General features: G+C 33.9%; 1 protein-coding gene across 2 annotated transcripts in view; it reads right to left on the reverse strand.

Annotated features, from left to right (window-relative positions):
• Nucleotides 1-19,447, reverse strand: part of LOC116159506 (high affinity cAMP-specific and IBMX-insensitive 3',5'-cyclic phosphodiesterase 8) — a 73,440-nt gene extending 53,993 nt beyond the window's left edge. The window contains exons 1-3 of one of the 2 annotated variants that reach the window (XM_031472490.1): nucleotides 19,188-19,447; nucleotides 7,697-7,798; nucleotides 2,435-2,508 (exon numbers count right to left, since the gene is read on the reverse strand). In XM_031472490.1, the coding sequence (XP_031328350.1) occupies nucleotides 2,435-2,508; nucleotides 7,697-7,766 (144 nt within the window). In that variant the 5' untranslated portion in view covers nucleotides 7,767-7,798; nucleotides 19,188-19,447. Of the gene's footprint in view, nucleotides 1-2,434; nucleotides 2,509-7,696; nucleotides 7,979-19,187 lie in introns of both variants that reach the window. The other variant, XM_031472489.1, reaches the window with a different exon arrangement.
• Nucleotides 19,448-21,873: the final 2,426 nt, after the last annotated feature.

Raw genomic sequence — 21,873 nt, forward strand, 5'->3', positions numbered from 1 at the left:
TAATTAATAAAATATTAACAAAATATTTACTATTGTAAATTTCATGTGTAAATTCTCTGCAGTTCAGATTATTGGTACAAACATTCCTTCGTAGTTTCTTATTCTGTCACTAGAGGTCACATAAAGTATCTTTTTTTCCCAATTTTCCCTTGGCCTTTTCGCTTGCGCAACTGCCGGTCTTGTAAAACTTAACGCTACCATTTTTACTTTCATTTCGTAAAATTGTTCGGATGCTTCGGATGTTCGAATTATTCCTGTTTTTCTTGTTAGGATCTCTCAAGATTTTCCGTTTCTTCGAAGTCACCCCTTGATTGTTCAAATTCTGCCTCTTCCCATCCTTTCGATTATTGATCCGTTCCTTCAATACGTAATATTTATACGCAACGGTGGATTTATACAATCGTTATCATTAGTTTACTATCGTTATAAATCATTATGAAATAACCAATAGAAAGAAAGGTTTATTGTGCGTTGTTAACTAACGAAACCATATATTTGTTTCTATTGGCGATTTCATAATGATCTAATGATAGTGAACTAATGATAATGATTGTATAAACCCACTATAACACGTAAACAAAAGTAACGTGATCCTAAACAATTAATCGGCTGATTCTAAAATAAACAAAAAGAGGTCGGCGGGTTACAATCGTTACAGTGACTATAAAGAACAGTGTGGTCATGGAGTAGTGTTACTTTTAACGGTAGTTAGGATATACGTCACGTTTTAACCAAATCCACCAGATTGGTAGAAATTAAGCTGGAAACCAATTAAGGCGCTTCAACAAATTTTTTAATTTCGCTCAATGCTCCGAGAGACAGTTGATTGACCCTTCAAATTTTTGAAATCCATCAGAATCTTCTTTTGTTTCTAGAAATCCTTCCGATTAGTCAGTTTATTCGGATTCTGTAAATTGTCAAATCATTGAGATTCTTTAATTACTTCGGACCCTTGGAATTATTAGAATGCTTCTCATTTTTGAGTCTATTCGGATTTTTCGGATTCTGTCGAATTTTTGGATTCGTGCAGACTTTGAAGAGTCATTCTAAAGATTCTTCCATTCTTTCAGATTTTCAGAATTTTTGTTTCTTCATATTTGAAAAAGTCTTTTCGAATTCTTCCCTTTCTCTGAATTTCTGCCACCTTCACTAAGTTAATATAGCCTTAATTATTTTCGTAAATGAGTTTAGTTTGAATTGTTTACGTCAACAATAAAGTAGCCTTATTCTTGACGCGTAAACGCAGAAATTAACTCTGGTTAGAGGCAATTGTGCGGGAGACCTGACAAATGTCATAAGGGCTAATTTATGTTAAAAAATGATCCATACTGTGTTTAGATTCGTCTCTGGGTGTAACCTGGTCACATCGCCAAAAATAGATATTGTTGTGCAGAAATTAGAAAGAATAATGAACGTGATGCAGTAATTAAATGACTAAATACAAATCATTTCTTTTAGTTACGGGATATCTCCAAAGCATACATTTTTAATAAATGGATGGGGAACTAGGAGATCCCACAATTTAATATTCTTTTATTGAATTACGTTACGAGTGCGAATGTAACTTCAAAAAGTCGATCTTCGGCATTCAACAATCACAATAAAACAGCTTTAAAATTAAGTGCCTCAAAACGTTACGATATATAAGGCGGAGAACTTCGTTTCCAAATAAAACAGACTTTTTCTTTGTTACTGTCCCAAAATTAAAATCACTCCAGCAAAATGAAAACAATTTGACCGTATATACGAAAAGACTCTAAGATAAACCATTTTTATTTTCGAAGATACGAAAGAATTTATTTGAAACGATTGTTGCGGAATTACAAAAATGTGAACTATTTGCCGTTCGCTATTTCATATCTTCAGTATTTATTTTGTTTTCTCTGGAAAAAATGTTATGCTGCCATCTACTCTACGGATTGTAACGTTTCGGATTCCAGATTATTCTTTTACATGGTATAGTCCTTTGGCTAAGTCGTTTGCTTTTGAAACATTTTAATCCCTACCGATCTCACAAAATTGTTTAGATGCTCCCTTGAGCAATTTTTTCATTGCATCAATGCATGTGCGACCTTTCGTAAACTTCTAAGATTCAAGAAACGTCCTTCTCAAATTCGCTCTTCTAATTAAGTGGGCTTGTACCTCAGATGTTACGGTTCAAGTTACAAGATATAGAATACATTAACTAAACATTAATTATTGTATAACACGAAATGTTTAATTAACTGCTTATTAGTAATTGCGAAGCCTTTGAACTTTCATTATAAAAGGGAAAGTATTCCAAGAAGTTGAAAGGCTTTTCGCCACAATACTTTAATCAAGTTTGAAACTGTTCAAAACCTTTTAATTAGGATAATGAGATATTTATACTGTGGATGGTTGAAATTTGTGTAAGCACCTATTTAGAATTAAATAAGATGATGCATCTACTTACATATACGTCGAAGGGCTCATCCTCTGGTGTGAGTGGTAAAGAACTTTTTCGATGTAAAACGCTATGGTTCGACTCTGTAACAATAGATCAAGCTGATAAATCTATGATAAAAATTTGATCGAGTATACTATGTAGTTATTCTATATAAATACGCGCTGAAGGCAAGGGAAAAGAATTCAACGCTACGCACAAAAGTTAGACTACTAGGGCACAAATAGCTCGGTGCCCCAAATCGTGGTTGAATCACCTATCGGGAGATACCCGAAGTCAAGTAAATGAAGCAAAACATGCTAGCATTTGGGGCACCGACAGCGACTGCTATGATTGTAACAGCTAAAAAGGTACCTATCATTGTTTGATTTAATTGAGTTTTATTGCGAAATAGGGTGAACTAAATTAATTTATTTATTTGTGTGCGAATTAGATTTGTGCATTTAAACTTCCAATTCTAATTCCTTGGGTATTTGTTTATTCCGTTAAAATAGTTTTGACCAATAGGTTTTTTTCTTCCAATTAGAATTAGGGTTCGTGTGGTTTAGAGTGGTTTTTTGCAATTATTGCTGTTCCACAAAAGCGAAAGTAAAAAGAGTTTTTGTGTCAAAGAGAGGCCTATACTAGGGCCTATATGAGAATTACATAAACACATTAGAGCATATATTTCTAAATCAATATTTTTCCAAATTTTGATTACAAATTATAACCAGTAAAAACAAATGAACTACATTTTTTCCGATTCTTATTATTTTTACCTGAGTTAGCCTGGGAAGTAAGTGCAAAAAGGTAAGTTCCAAAAGTACTACAACAAACAGAAGAAGAAGAGGATTACAATTTACGAGAAGAATTTATAATACATCAAGCCACCCTTAATTTGTAACTGTCCGGTAAAAATGTCAGCCAAGAGTGGTACTTTAGCGTGCGGACGGGTACATGCTTCAACGACAAGGATTTGCAATTGAAATGGTAACGTCGCGTCTATCCTGGAAGTTTATTAAAAAAAACTTGACTTGAGTGTGTATGTATGTAGCACATTGCGGATTATAGTCTACGCGGAAGACATGTGATCATAAAGCTTGACATAGGCCCTATTTACTCTTGGTTGAGAGATCAATTTGTCAAAATTTCGCAACTTTTGGGATTGTAATTATAAGCTGACACGATGGTGTAACTTAAGAGATTGCTTCTTTTCGCGTCCAAATTTTTTTGGTTAAATTGTAGCAAAAAAAACGGATTTGTAACGAAACCTGTTACAGAGTTCCACAGGTTGGACTTGGCTTGGCGAACCTCGCAACGGAGGCAAATACCATACACATTTTCAATATGGATTAAATTTGGTTCTTTTGAACATGCAAACAAAGGAAACCCAACGTAGTTTTTACAATGTAAAAAAAATCTGCTAAACTTGACACGGAAAAAAACGTTGATTTCTAGTTATATTGCTACGCCCAAAACACACGCCATAAGAAAAATGATTTACTCTTCAATAGGCTGCTATAGACACGTCGTGCTAAAGATACAAGATTCGATTTGCTTTTTGACGAGACTAGCGCTTGTTCAAATGTTCTCAGATGGTTTCGACAATCAAATGCTTTCTTTTTGAAAAGTTACGATGTGATAAAAGTATTTGATAGGGCACACAAAAATTCCTGGAAATTTTGATCACTTTTGTGGTCCGACCAATAACTGCAGTTGAAATATTTTGTCGAGTTATGAAAAACTAATCTTGTACCTATTCGTTGTTTTCATGCTCGTCGCTCGAGCGGTTTTTTAGAACGCTCGACCCCAAGGTGTGATACTTATTTTCATATGTTTTATGGTGGTTGATAAAAATTATAAAAAAAGACTTTATGGTGTAGGCAACGATATCTTCTGCAGAACTCCACCCTCACAAACATTTCAGGTAATCCTTTCCATACGTTTTTTGAAAGTGTAACATACAACTATACAGTATGTTCGTATTTCAATTCGATGCCCAAAGTTGGTATCTTAGTTTAGAGATCTCAGTAGTACCTTAACTTCAAAGAGACAGAAGGGGGTGAAATTAGCAAAGTTTTGCAGAATTCTGTTATTTAAATATCATTTCAAATCGAATATAATTTTTGCAATTTCGTTTTTGGGAACACCGTGAAAATAATTAATTTCTCAATGTTTAAATCATTAAAACTTCTTGTAACACAAATATTTCGATGTCAAAAAACAACCCCTTTTGTCATTTGGTATATTCTGCTATACATATTGGCTTTTTAATTTTGTAAACAATTATTTAAAATTACTACCCCGGCCATGGTAGCCTACATGTAAACGAGTACATCGTACATCTAAATGAGTTCTAGCATATTCGAAAATTCCATCTTAGTCGAGTCACAAAAATGATCAAAAGACCACATTTGCTGTTTTTCTATATTGTGCCCAACTACCCAATTTCATGGGGATCAGAATGTTTTAAACTTCACGTCAAAAACAATTAAAAAAATCGTTAAATTTTGGACATTTTCAGAATGTTGGTCCCCTCTATTATTATTTACTTACAAGGCTTATACTAATTTCAAATTTGGTCAAGTGGAAGAATGGCATTATAAAAATATGTGGAAAGAAAAGTTTTCAAGTTTACGAACAGTCAAAGTTGTAGTTATATTTTTTATTTTTATTTTAAATTGTATCTGTTGGGGTCGGAAAATAGTCTCGTTTTACGTGATAAAAAGAGGTCATATAAGGCTACAAATGTTACGCAGCGAGTTGGGTTTCTTTGAGAAAGAGAATAGAGATTTCTGTTGCATGAGCGCTTTTTGTCAACCACGTTAGAGTTGGTAAACCAATGAGAATTAACGAAGGATCGCCGTCATTACTTTCCACAAGAAAGTGTAGAAAGAGGGGATGAGCTTTACACAAAAAAATTCGGCATTCAGGAAGGTTTTGGTATGAGCCTTGGTGCTAGTAAGTTTATGGCGTTGAGGAGAGATTACGTCTGAGCCATAGAGCTTCGAGTTTTGGCCAGTACGGCGTTTTTCTAAAGGGGCCTTTTCAGCCCCAATAATCCAGTGTTCGGGATTCACCGGGCTTCAAGCCAAGAAAATTGTCCAATTCAACGTGACCGTTGTTATGTGCGTATTTTTGCGCACATCATTATATGAGAAAAGTGTATGTTAATAAGCTTTAATGTGACATAAAATTTCCCCCAAGGGCCATTTATATATTCCAGTGTCACAATTCCCACAATTCGCTATCTTGTGGTAATTCAGGCACTGGAGACACTACTCGTACTTATAAAAAACGTGCGCATTCTGAGGATTCCACAAAACATTTTACGCGCTCTCCGTAGTGCCTCTGCTTAAATTAAAACTTACACCAGATCCCGTGATCCCGTAGAAAGTCAAATTGCAATAGAGAAAACTAGTAGCATCTTTTAATAAAAAAATACGTTCGATTTTGAGCCAATAATGTGAGAATTAATCAAGGTGAACAGTTTGCAAAAGGGGTTTCCCACGCACTAAATCTGGAAACATTTAAAAGCGAGATTATGTTAGACCTCGTTCATCTTATCAACCCCCTAAATTTGTACTGACCCAAAAGGATCACAACCGAAATTGGCGAATTAACCGATCAACAATCAACGACGTCTCTTCCCGGAAGCTGAAGTTGGAGTCATTCACTGCACCAAAGAAATCCCACTAGCTGTAAAAAACTTCAGGTCTCCACGTCCAGGGAGAAGTCACTTACATAAGATACGATTATTTTTAAACTTAAATCGGCAGCTTTACTATTATTTGGATAAAGCAAATTTTTGACTTATTATTATTACCATTGAACTGTAAACGGGAGATCGTAAAGTTGCTTAAATACTTATGTAAAAAATGTTTGTATATTTTTGTATTTTCATGTAAAGAAATCTCTGAGTTTGTGACCAGTCTTTTCATACTACAATTAAACCTCAGATTAAAGGAATCGAAGTAATTACTCATATCTGTGCTACGTAGAAAGTTAAGGTTTAACCATTTCCATAAGAATTTACCATAACTAAGGAGATGCATGCTTAAATGTCCGCATATTTTCCTTGTTTTTTTTTTGTTAATATATCGAAAGTTGATCATTTCTGTTATTGTCATTGTCTTGGCCTTCAGCTAAGGGATATTTAAGCAAACTACAGTAAAGAAAAAAGGTAACGTAAAGCGCGAACCGATTGATTCATTTGATTTTATACTGTTTACGACACAGTTTTGAGATTGCAATTTGCACCGAAAAAAAGAGGTCATTTGTAAATCAATCATTTGCAACAAGGTTTTAATAAAAATCCCCCGCGGAAATTGACACCCATCAGTGGGGCAATTTAGTAAAATCCCAGATGTATTTCTGCAAGACATCAGGATTTTTTTATCAAATCACATAGGTCCAGACTTGGTATCGACCAAGATATTTGGCTGAAACTTCATTAGACTACAGGAACCATATTCACCAATTTAACCATAAATTACCCCTTACTACGCCCTTAAAGTTTGACAACACAATTTTCTATAAAATTATAATTCAAATATAAATTAAAAAATAAGTTATATTTAACTTGACCCCATTTACTCAATTAACTTTATATACATATATAAAAAAAACAGAAATAGAAAATAATCACGAACACTCCCCATAAAATTTATTCTAACGTGTACGTTACCTACTTTCACTTTTAATATTTGAATATAATTTTAAGGTGGATGTGATTACGTGATCATTTTACTTTACTTTGCTTTAATTCAAATCTCTACAAACTTTGCGCTATTTCATGCTTTGTTCTCTTAGTTCTAATTCTGCCTACTAATTTACGTTTTTCCCTCTTCAGAAGTAGGTGGTTTAATAATCTATACTTAAATTTAATTTGACAATTTAATTTGACTATAAATGTTAACGCTCTTTAATTTGTATTGGAGTGGAAGGACTAGAAATCCGCTATTTTTGCGAACTGTTATTACGACATGTAACAATTTGGTTTAAATGTAGGGCATTGTCCTCTCTTATACTAATTTCAAGTTTCACATCTAACATTACGATGTCTTTTACTCATTATGAAGTACGTATACGTATGGGTCAAAAATAAACGGTAACCTAAGAAAGCGAAATGAATTCTTTCAATTTACTGGATTTACCTACCTATACCTCGAAACACCTTGCTAATTATCATAATGGACTCTGCGCCCATGTCATGTGTGCCATAACACTATAGTATAGGTAATAGAAACGAACATTTTGAGAGGCTCAATAAGAAAATGCAAAAATATTTACCCTCCTTTCCGTCTTGTTCGTCCAGAGATTCCATATTATCCTTCCCGTTTTCATCGGTGCAAATAATCATCTTCTAAATTTTAAAGACTGCCATTAACTCATCTGAAGTAATAAAAAATGTTTTAGCCACCACTTAACATCTCGTGATTTAACTTCGAATATAAATTCGAAAGTATATTCTTCCTTCCGTTTGCACACACACACTGAATCGTATTGTTTATTTCGTAATAGACGACGTCAATTTAATCTGATGTAAACTCAAGGTTAATAAATCTGAAAATTCTTCACAAAAAACCTAAATTAACATATATCTACTACAAAAACAAAGTCGCATCTTACAAAAGTGAATTTTATGCTACGGTTACATTAGGCACATAAACCGAATCTCACCACGAAAATTAACATTATAATTTCCCATTTACCAGTTAATAGCTATATTTTTCTATTAAAATAGTTGCTTTTCCAATAAATGATTTCTTTCACCTCCCCTAGTAGTCATAACTAATTTAATTTTAACGCCCGAATTTAACGTCCTGGGACACGTACGTTATTATTAGACAAATATTCTAGTGCCGAAATAAATAAAATATTAGTTAAATGATGAATATATTAAAAACGCAACGTTTGAGAACGTTGGTTAATTGAGCGGAAACAATGGAATTGTTTTCTTTACATAAAAACTACTTTGAGTATTTATTGACTTAACATAGAATACAGAGTGTCATATTATTTTACTCAATTGGTTAATTTTTGTAAGCGTTGTAAGATTTAAATTTAAAACGTTGTGACATTTAAGTCACAAGTAATATCGTGAAAGTAAAAGTTTAATTAGCAGCTGAATTAATCGGGTGTTCTGGGACCCAGTTCAGAAATGGAAATGAATTCCATGTCGTAAACTGTATGACTGACTGACTGTATTCAGAACTGTCAAAAAATTATAAAGGTACGAGTGTACATTCGCGGGCATAAATTAAAGTTTGAGTAACGGCTCGATCAATGCAAAATTCTAATTCGAAAGCAAAAGTTTTAGGAGAGATACCTAAATTCACTCAGTTTCGGGATGTAAAATTGAACGTCGGCCTTCTTTAATGCGCCAATAATAAACTCGTATTGTAAAACCGATACGCTAGATTGAATGCAGACGCTATAAATAGAAAGTTCATTGTCCGATCATTTCTATACAAAGAGATAGTTTTGAAAAATATCCAGAAAACTTCGCCAGTATACCTTCTTCGGTGATGCAGTTTCCGTTTTATAGTTTCGGGTTTTGAAACACTATATCTTTTCGTGAAAATCCATACCGTATTGTACATTAGGAAAACCATCGATTCTAGAAAACGCTATGATTAAGGTAACGTAAATTTTTTCATTTGCATAAGAAATAATGATCGGCTCTGTTTAAGAAATTGCGTAAAGTTTAATAATAAGTAAATTACTAACAATGGAAGTGGGATATCGAAGACGTTGCAGTAGGCTAACACTGCATGACAGAATAAAGGCCGATGCACATGATCGGTCACATCACGTCAGATCACGGTCTGCTCACGTTCTGGCCGTAACCTGACCGATAATGTGAAACGGCCTTAAGGAATGAAATGTTGTACCTATTTAAATTTAAATATAAAAAATAAAGTAAACACGTTTTAACTATTTAAAAATTCAATATATCGTCAATGAATAAAAAAACGTTGACGTTGAAGTATGTATTGAATTTTTAGATTAATGAAGTGTTTTTATTATACATTTAACATCGAAACGTAACCTATAATTGATTGAAAATAATTGATTATTAAATTCATTAACAAAATTATCTCAGTCTACTTGATTATAATGCATAATTCGTGACGCTCGGCCGTCGAAGGCGAGCTCGGTTCTCTCGCCTCGCTCACAATTGTCTATTTGAAAGGAAATATGGCACTAAAATTGTCGATGTGAGTCTCAAGTTAACTTTTATACACATTTAAAGCTTATTTAATTAACAGTTTGTTTCATAGCTTTTATAACTATGGAGATATTTAATTTTTAGTAAATCAGTGAGTTTCCTGGCAATTTCATGCTTTACGTACGGTGTTTGAGCACAGATTTAAACAGTTTGAGTTAAGTTACTCGATGCATTTTATGGTTCCAATATATTTTTATCGTTTTTTGGCTGTTAGAACGATAGTAGGTACCTCTTTATTATATCGGATTGTAATTACCTGCACGTATATATTAATGGAGTAGTTTCAACGTTCAGCCGGTTGTATAAATTATTTGTATAATAGGTGGCAATGCTACAAAGTACAATATTTGTGCGTGGTTGCGTATGCATAATTATAATGGCGAGATAACCGAGTTGGAAAATTTTGGCAGCCTAATTGACGTTACGCGAGTTGCTCTTGCACAAAAGACCAATTTCAAATTTATCACCAAAGTATTTTAATTCTTCAGGTGGCAAATTAATGGACAACTTTATCCTCACTTCGCACCAAAGAAAACCTCCGCCATTTTTACATTAATAATTAATACACCTCAATTACTGAGACAAAGCCTCTAACAACATTTTTAACGAGGCCGAAAGTTCTTTTAGAACCCTCTTTTATAACTTAGCGCTAGAACTACTTAGGTACATATTTATAACTCCACTTTCATCCTCGCTATTGTTTCACTTTCTTCGTTAATAATAAGTCCAATATAAAATTCATGTATGCAACCTTCCGCCAGTAAGATACTTAGATTATATAGTTAATAAATTTCTCCATAAGGGCGAACAGCGCGATGATTGGATGTGTACCTACACACAAAGATTAAAAAATATGAAAAGGTAGGTAGTTTTAATATAGCGAACAAAAGTAGGACGAGCCAGTGACTTTAGGGCAACTTTAATAACGTGTACATAAATATTAGGTGCTCGCCATATGTATGTGATCTTCATCAAATATGGGCGAGGGAGACGCTTAACAATTTCATCTGAAATATTCGTATATTTGCACATTTTTGTGGTTGTCGTATAAAAGGAAAACATAAATGATATTGATTCTGTGTGGCTTTACACATAAAAGCTTTTTTTTGTTATAGATGTTGCAAGGGTAGCGTTATCCTTGTACCTTACGATTTACTTTGCATTGTCTGTACTTACTTGTACAGCCACCATACTACTTGCATTCATTTTAAATAATTCGAGAATGTCCTAAGTTCAGCAAGTTCTTATTTTAATCTAGCCTCAGAGCTTTGGGTTGCCGAAGTTTAATCAGAACAGGGAATCTACATTAGGGGCGTTTTCCTTCTTTCCTCAAGGATTCACACCAGGAGAAATTAATGCAATTATTGTAGCAACCGCTACATAATAGTTCTTGGTTTAATTGTAACCATATTTCCGTATAATACATTTTATTGTCAAACTTAATGTGCACAGCATTAGTGTAGTTGTTAGCGTTTAAAGTATAAAATATAGTTGAAGTTCCTCAGGTCACTATTATTGGGTGGTTAAGATGGGGGAAGTCCTAGTCCAATATACATAAAGGTGGTAAGCCAAATTTAAAGACCATTCTTTGATAAATTTATTATATTTCAGTTGACGGTGCAATCTTCATCAGAAAATTTATTATTATATTATACTATTGTATTATTTATTATATTGGTCAGAAAAAAATTTAAATAACTTAACACCTGTTGGCCGCATGGATTAAATGTCGTAATTTTTGCCTTTTTGGCTTGTTTTGTGTTTTGGAATATGTAACCTGTCAACATCCTAGTCAACTTTCTAATAATAGAGCTATGTTTCCTAAATTTAATCTAATTAATGTGATCAGTTTTGGACCAATATAACAAATTTTCTGATGAAGGTTGCAACGTCACCCGAAATATATTAAATTTATCAAAGAATGGTCTTTAAATTTGGCTTAACACCCTTATGCCTACTGGACTAGGACTTCCCCCATCTTAACCACCCAATAATAGTTACCAGTGCTGAAAGGGTTCCTCAGGTCGTGTATTTGTGCAAGCAACGTAAGCAAAACCAGCAATAACGTCATAGCAGTTATCATCATCATCATCATAAATCTTGGGTTCTTTCTGTAAAGATTGCTGACAGACCTTGGTAGAATAGTTTCATGGCGAAAAAATATTTAGTGACTCTAAATGGACATGACCTAATAGCAGAAATTGCCAGGATGGCAGAAATTTTTCAAGTTGAAGTAATTTTTCCCCATAGAAAAATATTGGTCATGTTTGATGTAAAAGAACAAATTCGTTGACTTCAGTTAATTTTACGTAGTATTGTCAACAGTATTTGTTCATTAATCTCTTCAGGAAAGCAGTTGTCGCCTTGGAGAGTCTGATGATTATGTCAGATTTCACTTTCTGAATGGGGAATATTGAGTTTGATTTGCGAGCTTGGCGCGATAAAAACTGCAAAAATTTATATTTTTTTAATTGTGTGGGATTTAAAACTATCTGGGATTGGTAGTAAAAAAATGCATTAACCAATTAACGATTAATCATGTCCAACAGAATTAACGGATTTGCATTTTAAATTATTTCTCGTTTTTTTTATGTATATCTCGTAAACTAAGCATATTTTTTGTATCATAGTCAGGGCCGGTTCAAGACAAAGGTTACGTGTAAGCAAACACTAAAATTTGCGCCCCTGGCCGCCGCGCTAAAGCCGGAATAATGGGAACTTTTGGCAAGCAGGTTTTTAAAAATATAGAAGTTCATATTTAAAACATATTGTAACGTAAATTTAATTACGTGATTTATTTATTTACAATTAATTAACAATAAGTTTATAATAATCTTGAAATGAATTGATTTATAACACTCAAATATTATTTATCCCTCACACAGTGCCAACTATTTATTACCTAGATGTTGACATTGGAAGAGTCTTGAAACGCAATTCAATTTGCTTATATAGCAAACTCGAGTATTCTCGGGTGCTCCCGAATGTTCTCGAACATTCTAGAACAGAACACATCATATTTCCTTGAAAGATTGCATCACATCTGCCTTTGATCTTTATCGCCGATTACTAATCTTTCATGACACCTCGATATCTATCAGGATTTCTGAAATATTCAGTCAATGTCCGGTCTCAACAGAAAGATTCAATTCTCCAACTATACCTTGGCAGCTATATATGATAATGATGACTCTAACAACCCACCACCTTTCAAACAGAACGTCCATTTCCAGAAGAGTGGAAAGTATAACAACCCTACCGTGCTGAATAAATTTGAACCATAGGATATTATTTTCCTGCATACGATTTGGTGTGACACCGCCTCAGCGCCTTTTGGTATTGGAAAGGAGGCACCCTAAGTTTTTGATGAGGGCTACGTTAACGAAGGATAAGGATAACTTTTACTACAAATGCATCGGGGAGAGGAGGTAGTAAAACTTGGTTTCCATTAGTGTGATTAGTGATTCGGATATTTATCTCGAAGAAAAACTGTAAGTAATTTTTTATTTGATAATTGATTGTAATATTGTTCTGAACATCCATCCATTTTAACCGGAATGTAATAGTTGTTTTTTTTTAGTATTTTGTATGTTTGTAGAAAAAATTTGTCCACGTAATATCGCACAAGTCGTGTGTTCATTCGGGCCCTTTTCTTCTTAACGACAAAGAGAGAAGTTTCATGTTCAATTACAGTTAATTTTCGCCTCAAGCTCATTGTAATTCAAAAGTTGGTTACATGACCGATTCGATTTTGATTTTATAATTGAAGAGCTATATAGCTAGGTTTGAAGTGTTTGTGTATTGTCCTTTTTAGCCTGAGATCAATGCACACGGTAATATTATCAGTTAACGTAATAAAAAATAGTACAATAGGTATAATACACAAAGTACAATTTTAGGTTTAGTTCTACTTACACACAAAATAAGTGACACTTCCATGTCAATGGTGGATACCATTTAATAAAACCACCTTTGGAAGCGCATATAGTCTAAATTTGAACGCCTTAGGGAAAAAGAACGTAGTAGAGAGGGTTACATTTTACATCCGGCAAGGATCGCCTTTTCCGTATCAACCACCGAGTAGTATCGAGAGAGGGGAAACCCGGGGCACCTCTCGCATCTTCCATAGACCGACTCTTTCTTATCAACCGCCGATTAACTTCGAACGCCATTCTGGTATCAGCCAGCCGTTGGCAAGAATCGACCGCATTATACACTCGAAAGAGGAAGGAGCATCTCTCGCATCTTCCATTGACCGGTCTGCTATCGACCGTCGATTAACTTCGAATGCCTTTTCGTGTCAGCAGATGAAATTAACATAACAAAAATTAGCTGTCACTATTTTCCGTGCCACCAACTTACGAATGGTAAAATATAAGTAACATAACTTCAGAATTCGACGAAATGAAATGAACTTTTAATTAAGATTGTTCAAAATATCGGGCTTCTCCCGCAAATTTTGTTGTTGAAAACGCTTAATTAAGGTACCCTCTACACATTTTTATTGATTTCATGATCGAAGCTCGAGGGCTTAATAACGTCACGTAACCGATCAGTGAAATAAAAACCTTTTTTGAGGAGCCACGAAAAGACGATCGTAGTCTGTATTACGTTTACAGGAACAAATTACTTTAGATTGTCAGATAATCGTTTTACCAGAAGACGGATTCCATTTTTCTTCTTTTAAGGATTAAGTATTTCTTAATGATCGAATTGGTATATCATTTTTACAAAAATATGAATAAAAAAACTAAAAGCTAATATTTTTTCTTATTTAACTTTATAGATTTAGCTCTAATAAATTGAGTTTTTTGGTTCAGTCAAATTATTTGTTGACTACGATGGTTTCAATAACCGTATTTCTTTAAGCTTCACCCTGATAGTTGATTGAAATGAGCTGACCGACTCGCGATAAATGAAATAATAGATAATAAAAAAAGTGCTGAAGAAATGGTACAGGGATTATTATCGAATTGAAATCTTTCTGTCTCGCAAAAAAACCAAAGTCCAAAACTCCAATTATGCACATATTTCATGGTTAGATTTTTCTGTTTTGCTAGAACGCTTTGTTTTTCTACGAGAAGGACCTTGCACAATAAACAATGCCACTTCTTAGTTACGTTACCGGGAAATTCCATTCACCAAGGCCGCGACCTTGGTAAAAAATCTAGGGTGGCGGAAGCTGGCGGTATTCAAGTATTGAGGGTTGCAAGCCGACCATGGCTTTTTGTAAGTAGATATGGTGGGTTGGAGCGGCATCTGCTGAAACCTCGCCCAGTTAAAAATAAAGACAAAAAACAATATGTACTTATTTTGTTATTGAAACATATGCATTGAATTCTCGAGCGAATTATAATTTTAAAGGGAGGTGGCTGAGGTTGCTGAGGTGAATGCTACAGCAAACTAAATCTAAATTCATGTATTGTACAATTCTGAGGGAGATTAAAAATTATATAAGACCAAAAACGTATATAAATCAAGCATTGCGTGGAAATCATATTGTTCTCGAAGTGTTAACAATGGGTACATTATCTACCTATCAATACTAAAATGTGTAAACTTTCAAAAAACAATTAGGTACGTTCAAAAAACAAAGCGCAAGTCTGAATTCAATCCATCATGTTCGTTATTCGTTGATGGTCGAACAGAATAATACCTACCACGTCCTAACAATATTCATTAGATTCTGTGGTCTTCATTAATAAAACGAAAACACAATTGAAGTTCTTTGTTCAATTAGGGAAGTCGCGGCCATTTTGTTAATATCGTAGATTAAATTAGCATTTAAGTTTAGTAATAAATTTAACTAGCTTTAATGTCACCTCTAAATTAGCGAAGGGTAAATACGCAACCCGAAACGCGTATAATTCAATGTACAAGCTTCGTACAAATAATTTGATTATTAAGCTACCTGCAGTGAGGAATGTCTCATTGTTCTTAATCTCGGTGACATGTTACTAAGAAACGTTTACGATGCCTTATTACGCCGCGGTCTTAACCGGATTAAGTTGGCTTTCTCTATTTTTGCATTCTATTACTTTCCCTCTCCAAACAACACGTTTAAATACGATATTACGTAAAAATTAAAGTTTGGATATCCCTTGTGTACGTTAAGGGTTCGTTACAACCAATGTCAACGCAGAACAATGGACCAGCCAAGAAAAGAATTCAAATTCACATTTATTGATTTTCTACTGACCCTTAATCACTTTCCGACACCGACCGCGTATAGGGTCGTTGAAAATGAAGTGCTATATAACGCTTTGAAATTTTGACATTTTATATTACCTACTGAAATATAGAATTATTACTTACTCGGCTGTATTTTATTTATTCATGGCAGTTTCATACCTACATTTTCTTTATAATAGTGGTCACCTAAATAGCTGCCCAAATTTGAAATTTAATGTAGTAATTAACTAATTAACTAAAATAGAGATATAAACATGAGCATAAACATTATCCTTGATACACTCGCTTTCACAGTTGAATCGGTTTAAATAAAATGTTCGGCATAATTTATTAAGATGTCCAAATAATTAACTTGTCCAAGAGGAAGTGAACATGGGTAAACAATCGAAGGACAATCACAGTTTTCTTGATAAGCAAGAGATTCCGATTTTTCAAGCCAATGAAGATACTAAATTGTGCAGGTCAAGAAAATCATCCACCAAGAGGAACTCTTTTATAAGAGAACAACTCAAGATTAACGCAGAGATAAAGAAGAGGAAACTGGCTTAAGAGATATTGGATTTAGGATTGGCAATGCAGGTCTCCAAGTTAGAACAGGAAGAGGTCGACAAGACTTCCGAGTTCGTAGAGTGTGAGTCAGAGGGTAAGAATTCATTTGTACAAAAATGAGTACAAGGGACATGTCATCTGCGTTAGGAATCTAGCTAGATATAAGATTAACCAACAAATAAAATCGGATCTTCGTCGAATTCTCAACATTCATAACTAGACACACAATGCCAAAAGATTTGCCAATATTCAATGGTGATCCAATTTTATATTTTAGTATGAAAATTCTCCAGCTATTTGTGGGTGCAAAAGAGGGATAATCAATATAGATTACAAAAATGCCGGAAGGTATTGGAAGAAAGATTATCGATAGTCTTCTTATATTACCACAAAATGTGGACAAATCATTGATAATTTGAGGAAAAGATTTGGCCGTCATGAATTAATAGTCTTTTTCTACTCCTATACTTTAATTGATTTTATACCAGAATTTATGACCGCACTAGGTGAAGTCGGCCAGCTTTGCTGAACACCCTGTATCGAGTTTGTCGCTTCGTTGCGAAAGAGTTTCCGAATTTAATTATTTGCTTGAGGAGTGAGTCTGTGTTTACATTTTTGTGTAATTGTTTATTTTACCGACCGTTCCGGTAGGAATGTTAAATTATTCTTACAGTCACCGAAAGCTCTCGTGCCAGAGAAGAAGAGAGATAATTAATATTTTGATATTTCAGAGCCGTTAATTTATTAGTAAGCATTTTAGTTCCCCGTAATAATTGAAAACTAGGATAGAAACTAGTGTCGCCGTAGTAAGAGCGCTAGCGCAATATCACTGATTGAAATGAAATTCCATTAATTAACAATAGATATTAATTTAATTAATGAGTTTCAAAGTTTTGAATGCGCTTAATTGAGTAAGCATGGTTAATGAATGAACGTTTTAATGAAAAAACCGACAGACGGCGTCCAGAGTTATATCAAAATGAGCGCGCTTAAAAGTAGAGAAGTCCAATGTCTATCTCATATTTTTCCGATAATAACTACACATCTGTCGATTTATTATATTTAGTTATGGCCCAAATTGAACTCCCTAAGTTTTCACTTCGACGCAGCAACCTTTGGTGGTGGGTGGGTGAAATGTGTCAGCACAAGGGGTGTTTTTCCATCTTTTCTGCATAATTCAAGTTTCAATGCCTCGCTTGTCCTCCGTCCTCGTAATGAATGCACGATATTACCGCACTGCGATAGCGCAAGGGTATCTCAAACTCAGTCTTTTTTAAGAGATAGATAATTCGATTAATTAATGAGATCCTGTTCGTAGTGTGAAAACAGTTTTTTAATTGTATGCGGGTACGGAATTGGTTGGAAAGAAAGCTAACCAATGTAGATTTTGCAATTTTAAATTTTCATAATTTTTTTTTTTGGGATTAGTCATAAAGAATTAGAGTAAAGGCATTCATCGCCTATTAACTACGTAGAAAAAGTTGACTTAAAAAATTAGCGCTGTAATTGCGGCCAAAAAGTAATAATTCCGGTATTTCTCTAAACAATTCGGATGGAAATTTATTAAAATAAAATAAAGTGGTGTTTAGAAAATCAATTTCTCCTTTTGTTCGGTAAACAAAAACAATAATTTTGTTAACAATTTTAAAAGCCGTAAATACGATGCTAAAGCTCTCAAAGAAATTGGATTTACTTGCACAATAAACCACCAATACCCTCGTATGAACAATCTCATCTTAATCTAATCTTAATGCTGGTGTAGACAAAGAACATTATCCGATGGTCGAGGTATTTCCACCACAGTACTTTTATTTTGCCTTCTAAACCCATTACCGATATAAGGAGAGATTTTTCTGCAGTATCATTGTATCAACATCATTGTCCAAACAGGAGTAAATAAGGTATAGTGATTTTTATTGCATTTTTACCACCCGCACGTTAGTACATTGGGGTAAAACATGACCCTCCCACTTTTTTGACGGAGATACACGTTTTGAAAAGAAAGTAAATTCATCAGTTAAAATTTAATTAGTCAAACGTTCAATTGAAAATATTAATAGAATTCATGTGTCCACTCTGTTTAGGTATAAATATTTTTCTGAACAATAAATATCATGGTGTATTTATCAGATGAAGTAACAATATTTCATTCCAAGTATCCTTTTCTTTGGCAATATAGTTATTTAGAATTTCTGAAAAGGAAATGTGATTGGAAAAAGAAAACGTTGTAAATTTTTTAATTAATATACGCAATCCGCTACGGTAATTTGGTGTTTTGTGACAAGCAAATTGTTGAAAATGGAGAAGTTCTACAGTAAGTAATTTGACATTTTGTCATTGAGAACTAGCCTGGATATAGTTATTTGTACAACTAGTTTTGAAAGTGATACTTTTTTTCATGAATTTGCAGTTTTGATTAATGAGGGCGACGCCTGAGTTAATGAAGCAAATTCATGAATTAGATTGGATTTTTGTCATTTGGGGGGCCCTATCTATACAAATTTGGCATGTTTTTAATAACCGGACACTGTTTTAGTGCCTAATGATGCACGAATTACTGCTTAGAATCTAAATAGTCGAGATAGTCTCAAAGTAAACCTATAAAACGTGACTGCCAACGTGTCTGAGATATCGGTTGCGTGACTTTTTGGGCATTTTCGTGCCTAAAAGTAATTTTTGTAGCACAAATTCTATGTGCTGGCCAAATAAAAAAAAATAATAACAATAATTCACTTTTGTAATGCGATGCTTACGTTTAGTAATCCCATGATACCGTTGAAAGAGAGAAAGGTTTTATGTACAAATTACCAGATGAAGGCGAAGAAAGTATTCCAAAACAGAATCACATCACTTCCGATTTGATCGCGCGTACTGGTCTACTTAGCGAAAAGACTTCGGTAGGTGTTAAGACTGATAAAAATAATCACTGAGCAAACATAAACTACAACATATACGCAACACTAAAGTCAACAAACGTATTAAAAGTCACAGTTGTACCCAACCATCACCATACTGGAATCTCCTACTCATACTATCATACTTGCGTAAGTGACGACTTAATTGACAGGTTATGGTGCAGTACAGGTCGTCGACTAACTAGTTCGTAATTGTAAATAATACGAACCTATGCCCCACTAAATGGAATAGATTAATAGACACGTTATTGCCAAGAAACAGTTACGTTTACAGGTGACGCGTTCAATGTTGTGTATTATGCAAGTTTAAAGACCAATTAAAATTCGCCGCCTTTTTACCTTGGATTACAATCACATCTTAACTTTAATTAAAGAGATGAATGGAATAACCTTCGAGGCGCGAAAAAATACTACGAACAGCACACGTAACGTAATTGTTTAAACCAGGTCACTTATTTATAGGTGTTAAATACCTCCTTTGTACCCTTTCAGGTCTAATTTATCTAATTACGTTCACGATTTTTTAATTTAATTCGACAATAGGCGATAAATAAGTACGAATTGGGACAAATTTATTATCAATTTATTCGTAGGGACCCAGTCCTAATTACAGTTTTGAAGTAGGTGAAGTCGCAGAACGCAGGTAAGTTATACTTTAAACGCCTTTAGCTAAACACGCAAGGTTATTATTAATTCAATGGCCTTAACGTGGAAGAAATTTAAAATACGGAAAACTTGAAGTAAAACGATGGAAGGTTCTACGCATATTATATTACTATATGCATTTCAAGCAGACAGGAGTATTAGAAAGGTTGGAAATTAACCAAAGACGACGAAACGACAAGTAAAACAGACGAAATAGTCAGTTTTGCCCTTCCAAAAAAGTACCCAAAAATTGTAATACAAAAGATACAACACAAAACATACAGTGCGTCACACTTCTAGTATCAAGTTATTCTAGGCTTTATGTGTGATATGGCACACGGACATTTTTTATCCCAATGTAATATCTCCCTTACCCACGTGCAGGTAGCTAAATTTGGTCTTTACCTAAAATTCATCTTTACCACATAATAAATTACTGGTAAACTGTCCTGTTCAAAATATACACAGACCTCTCTGAATGCTAAATAAAATTTGAAACTAACTAAAGACTAGTATTACTTACTGAAAAAATGCGAATTTCCAAACAATGAAACAAAATAACCAAAATCCTATTTTGGGTTTGATTCTTATCAATAATACAATAGCATATTTGTTTCATACAAATAATTTTCACGTCAGTCGATTCCTTTAGGAATATTAAAATTATTCAAATAAAATTACTATGCCAATTTCTAAAAATAATTGACCACTACTTTATAGAAATGGAATAAAAAGGGTAGTTTGTTTGTGTGTTCGACGCGTTCTGGCAATATGAGAAATGCCATTATTAATTCTGGCATTGCAAAAGATTCTGGATTACATTAAATAGCCAGAAAGCGGTTTTTCGAACTTGGCTAGAACACGTTTTGGCCCCAAGCATATATTGCCAATATTGGTACGCAGCACGATTTCTTTTGTTTAAAATGCAAAGGACCTGGTCAAGTGTTACAGTTACAGCTTGTTTGATTTTAGCTGTCACAGTGGATATCTCGACTACTGTTACAGATGTCACCAAATGTTATATAGCAGAAAAGTTGTTCTACATTTAATTTTGCATTATCTGTATTACAAGCTGCAGCAAATAATTCAAAATTTTAAATGAAATTTAAACACATAGGTAATTCCCTTTCCAACGATATATCACACGTGATAGTATCTAAGTAAATTGATAGTTAAACTACAAATGCACGCTTACGTAAATTAGAGCTTTATTAGCAAAAGTAGGTGCGGAAACAAATGAAATATTTGTCAGCTTCCAGTTGAACAATGTTCCTTGATACTATCTTGACAACATAGGCCATCATGCAATATAACTACGACATAACATGAACAAATTATGTATTCTTAGCATATCCTTGTTTTCTTTATTAAGAATAATGATCACCCATTCCGTGACCGTTAAGATGAAAATAAAACGTGTAAGTTTATTCAATGAATTTACCATAAAGCAAAGTAATTGTTTTCATCGCCTACCTTCTCAAAGAGATGCGTGCATTTGTTTTAGCTAATGATCTATTTACGGTTTTAATTGTTTAGGTAACTATGACATTGTAATATATCGCTGGAAAGAGAATGTCGTGCAGTTTCAACATATGCAATAAAATTTGGTAGATTTCATTTAACTTTAAGGTCTGTTGGACAATAAATTCATATTATTATTATTACTAAGGTGAGCCTTTCGTGTGAGAACTCAGGTCTAACCTGGTTAACTAATCGCACGGATTAAAATTAAGTAACGATTAGTGTCTGTCTGTATGTCGTTCGTCTGGTCAAGTATTGTCTGGTCCTATTTTTTTAAAATCTATTAAACATTTCCTACAAGCTTAGCAATTTAATGAAGTAGTGTTGTTTATTGTGTAAGCGTTAGTTTGGTTTTGCCTGTAATTATTCCTCAAAATTTATTCCCATCATTCCCATCTTTCCCAAAATCAAAG

Source organism: Photinus pyralis, unplaced genomic scaffold (genome assembly GCF_008802855.1).
Source record: "Photinus pyralis isolate 1611_PpyrPB1 unplaced genomic scaffold, Ppyr1.3 Ppyr1.4_LG1, whole genome shotgun sequence".
Classification (NCBI taxonomy): domain Eukaryota; kingdom Metazoa; phylum Arthropoda; class Insecta; order Coleoptera; family Lampyridae; genus Photinus; species Photinus pyralis.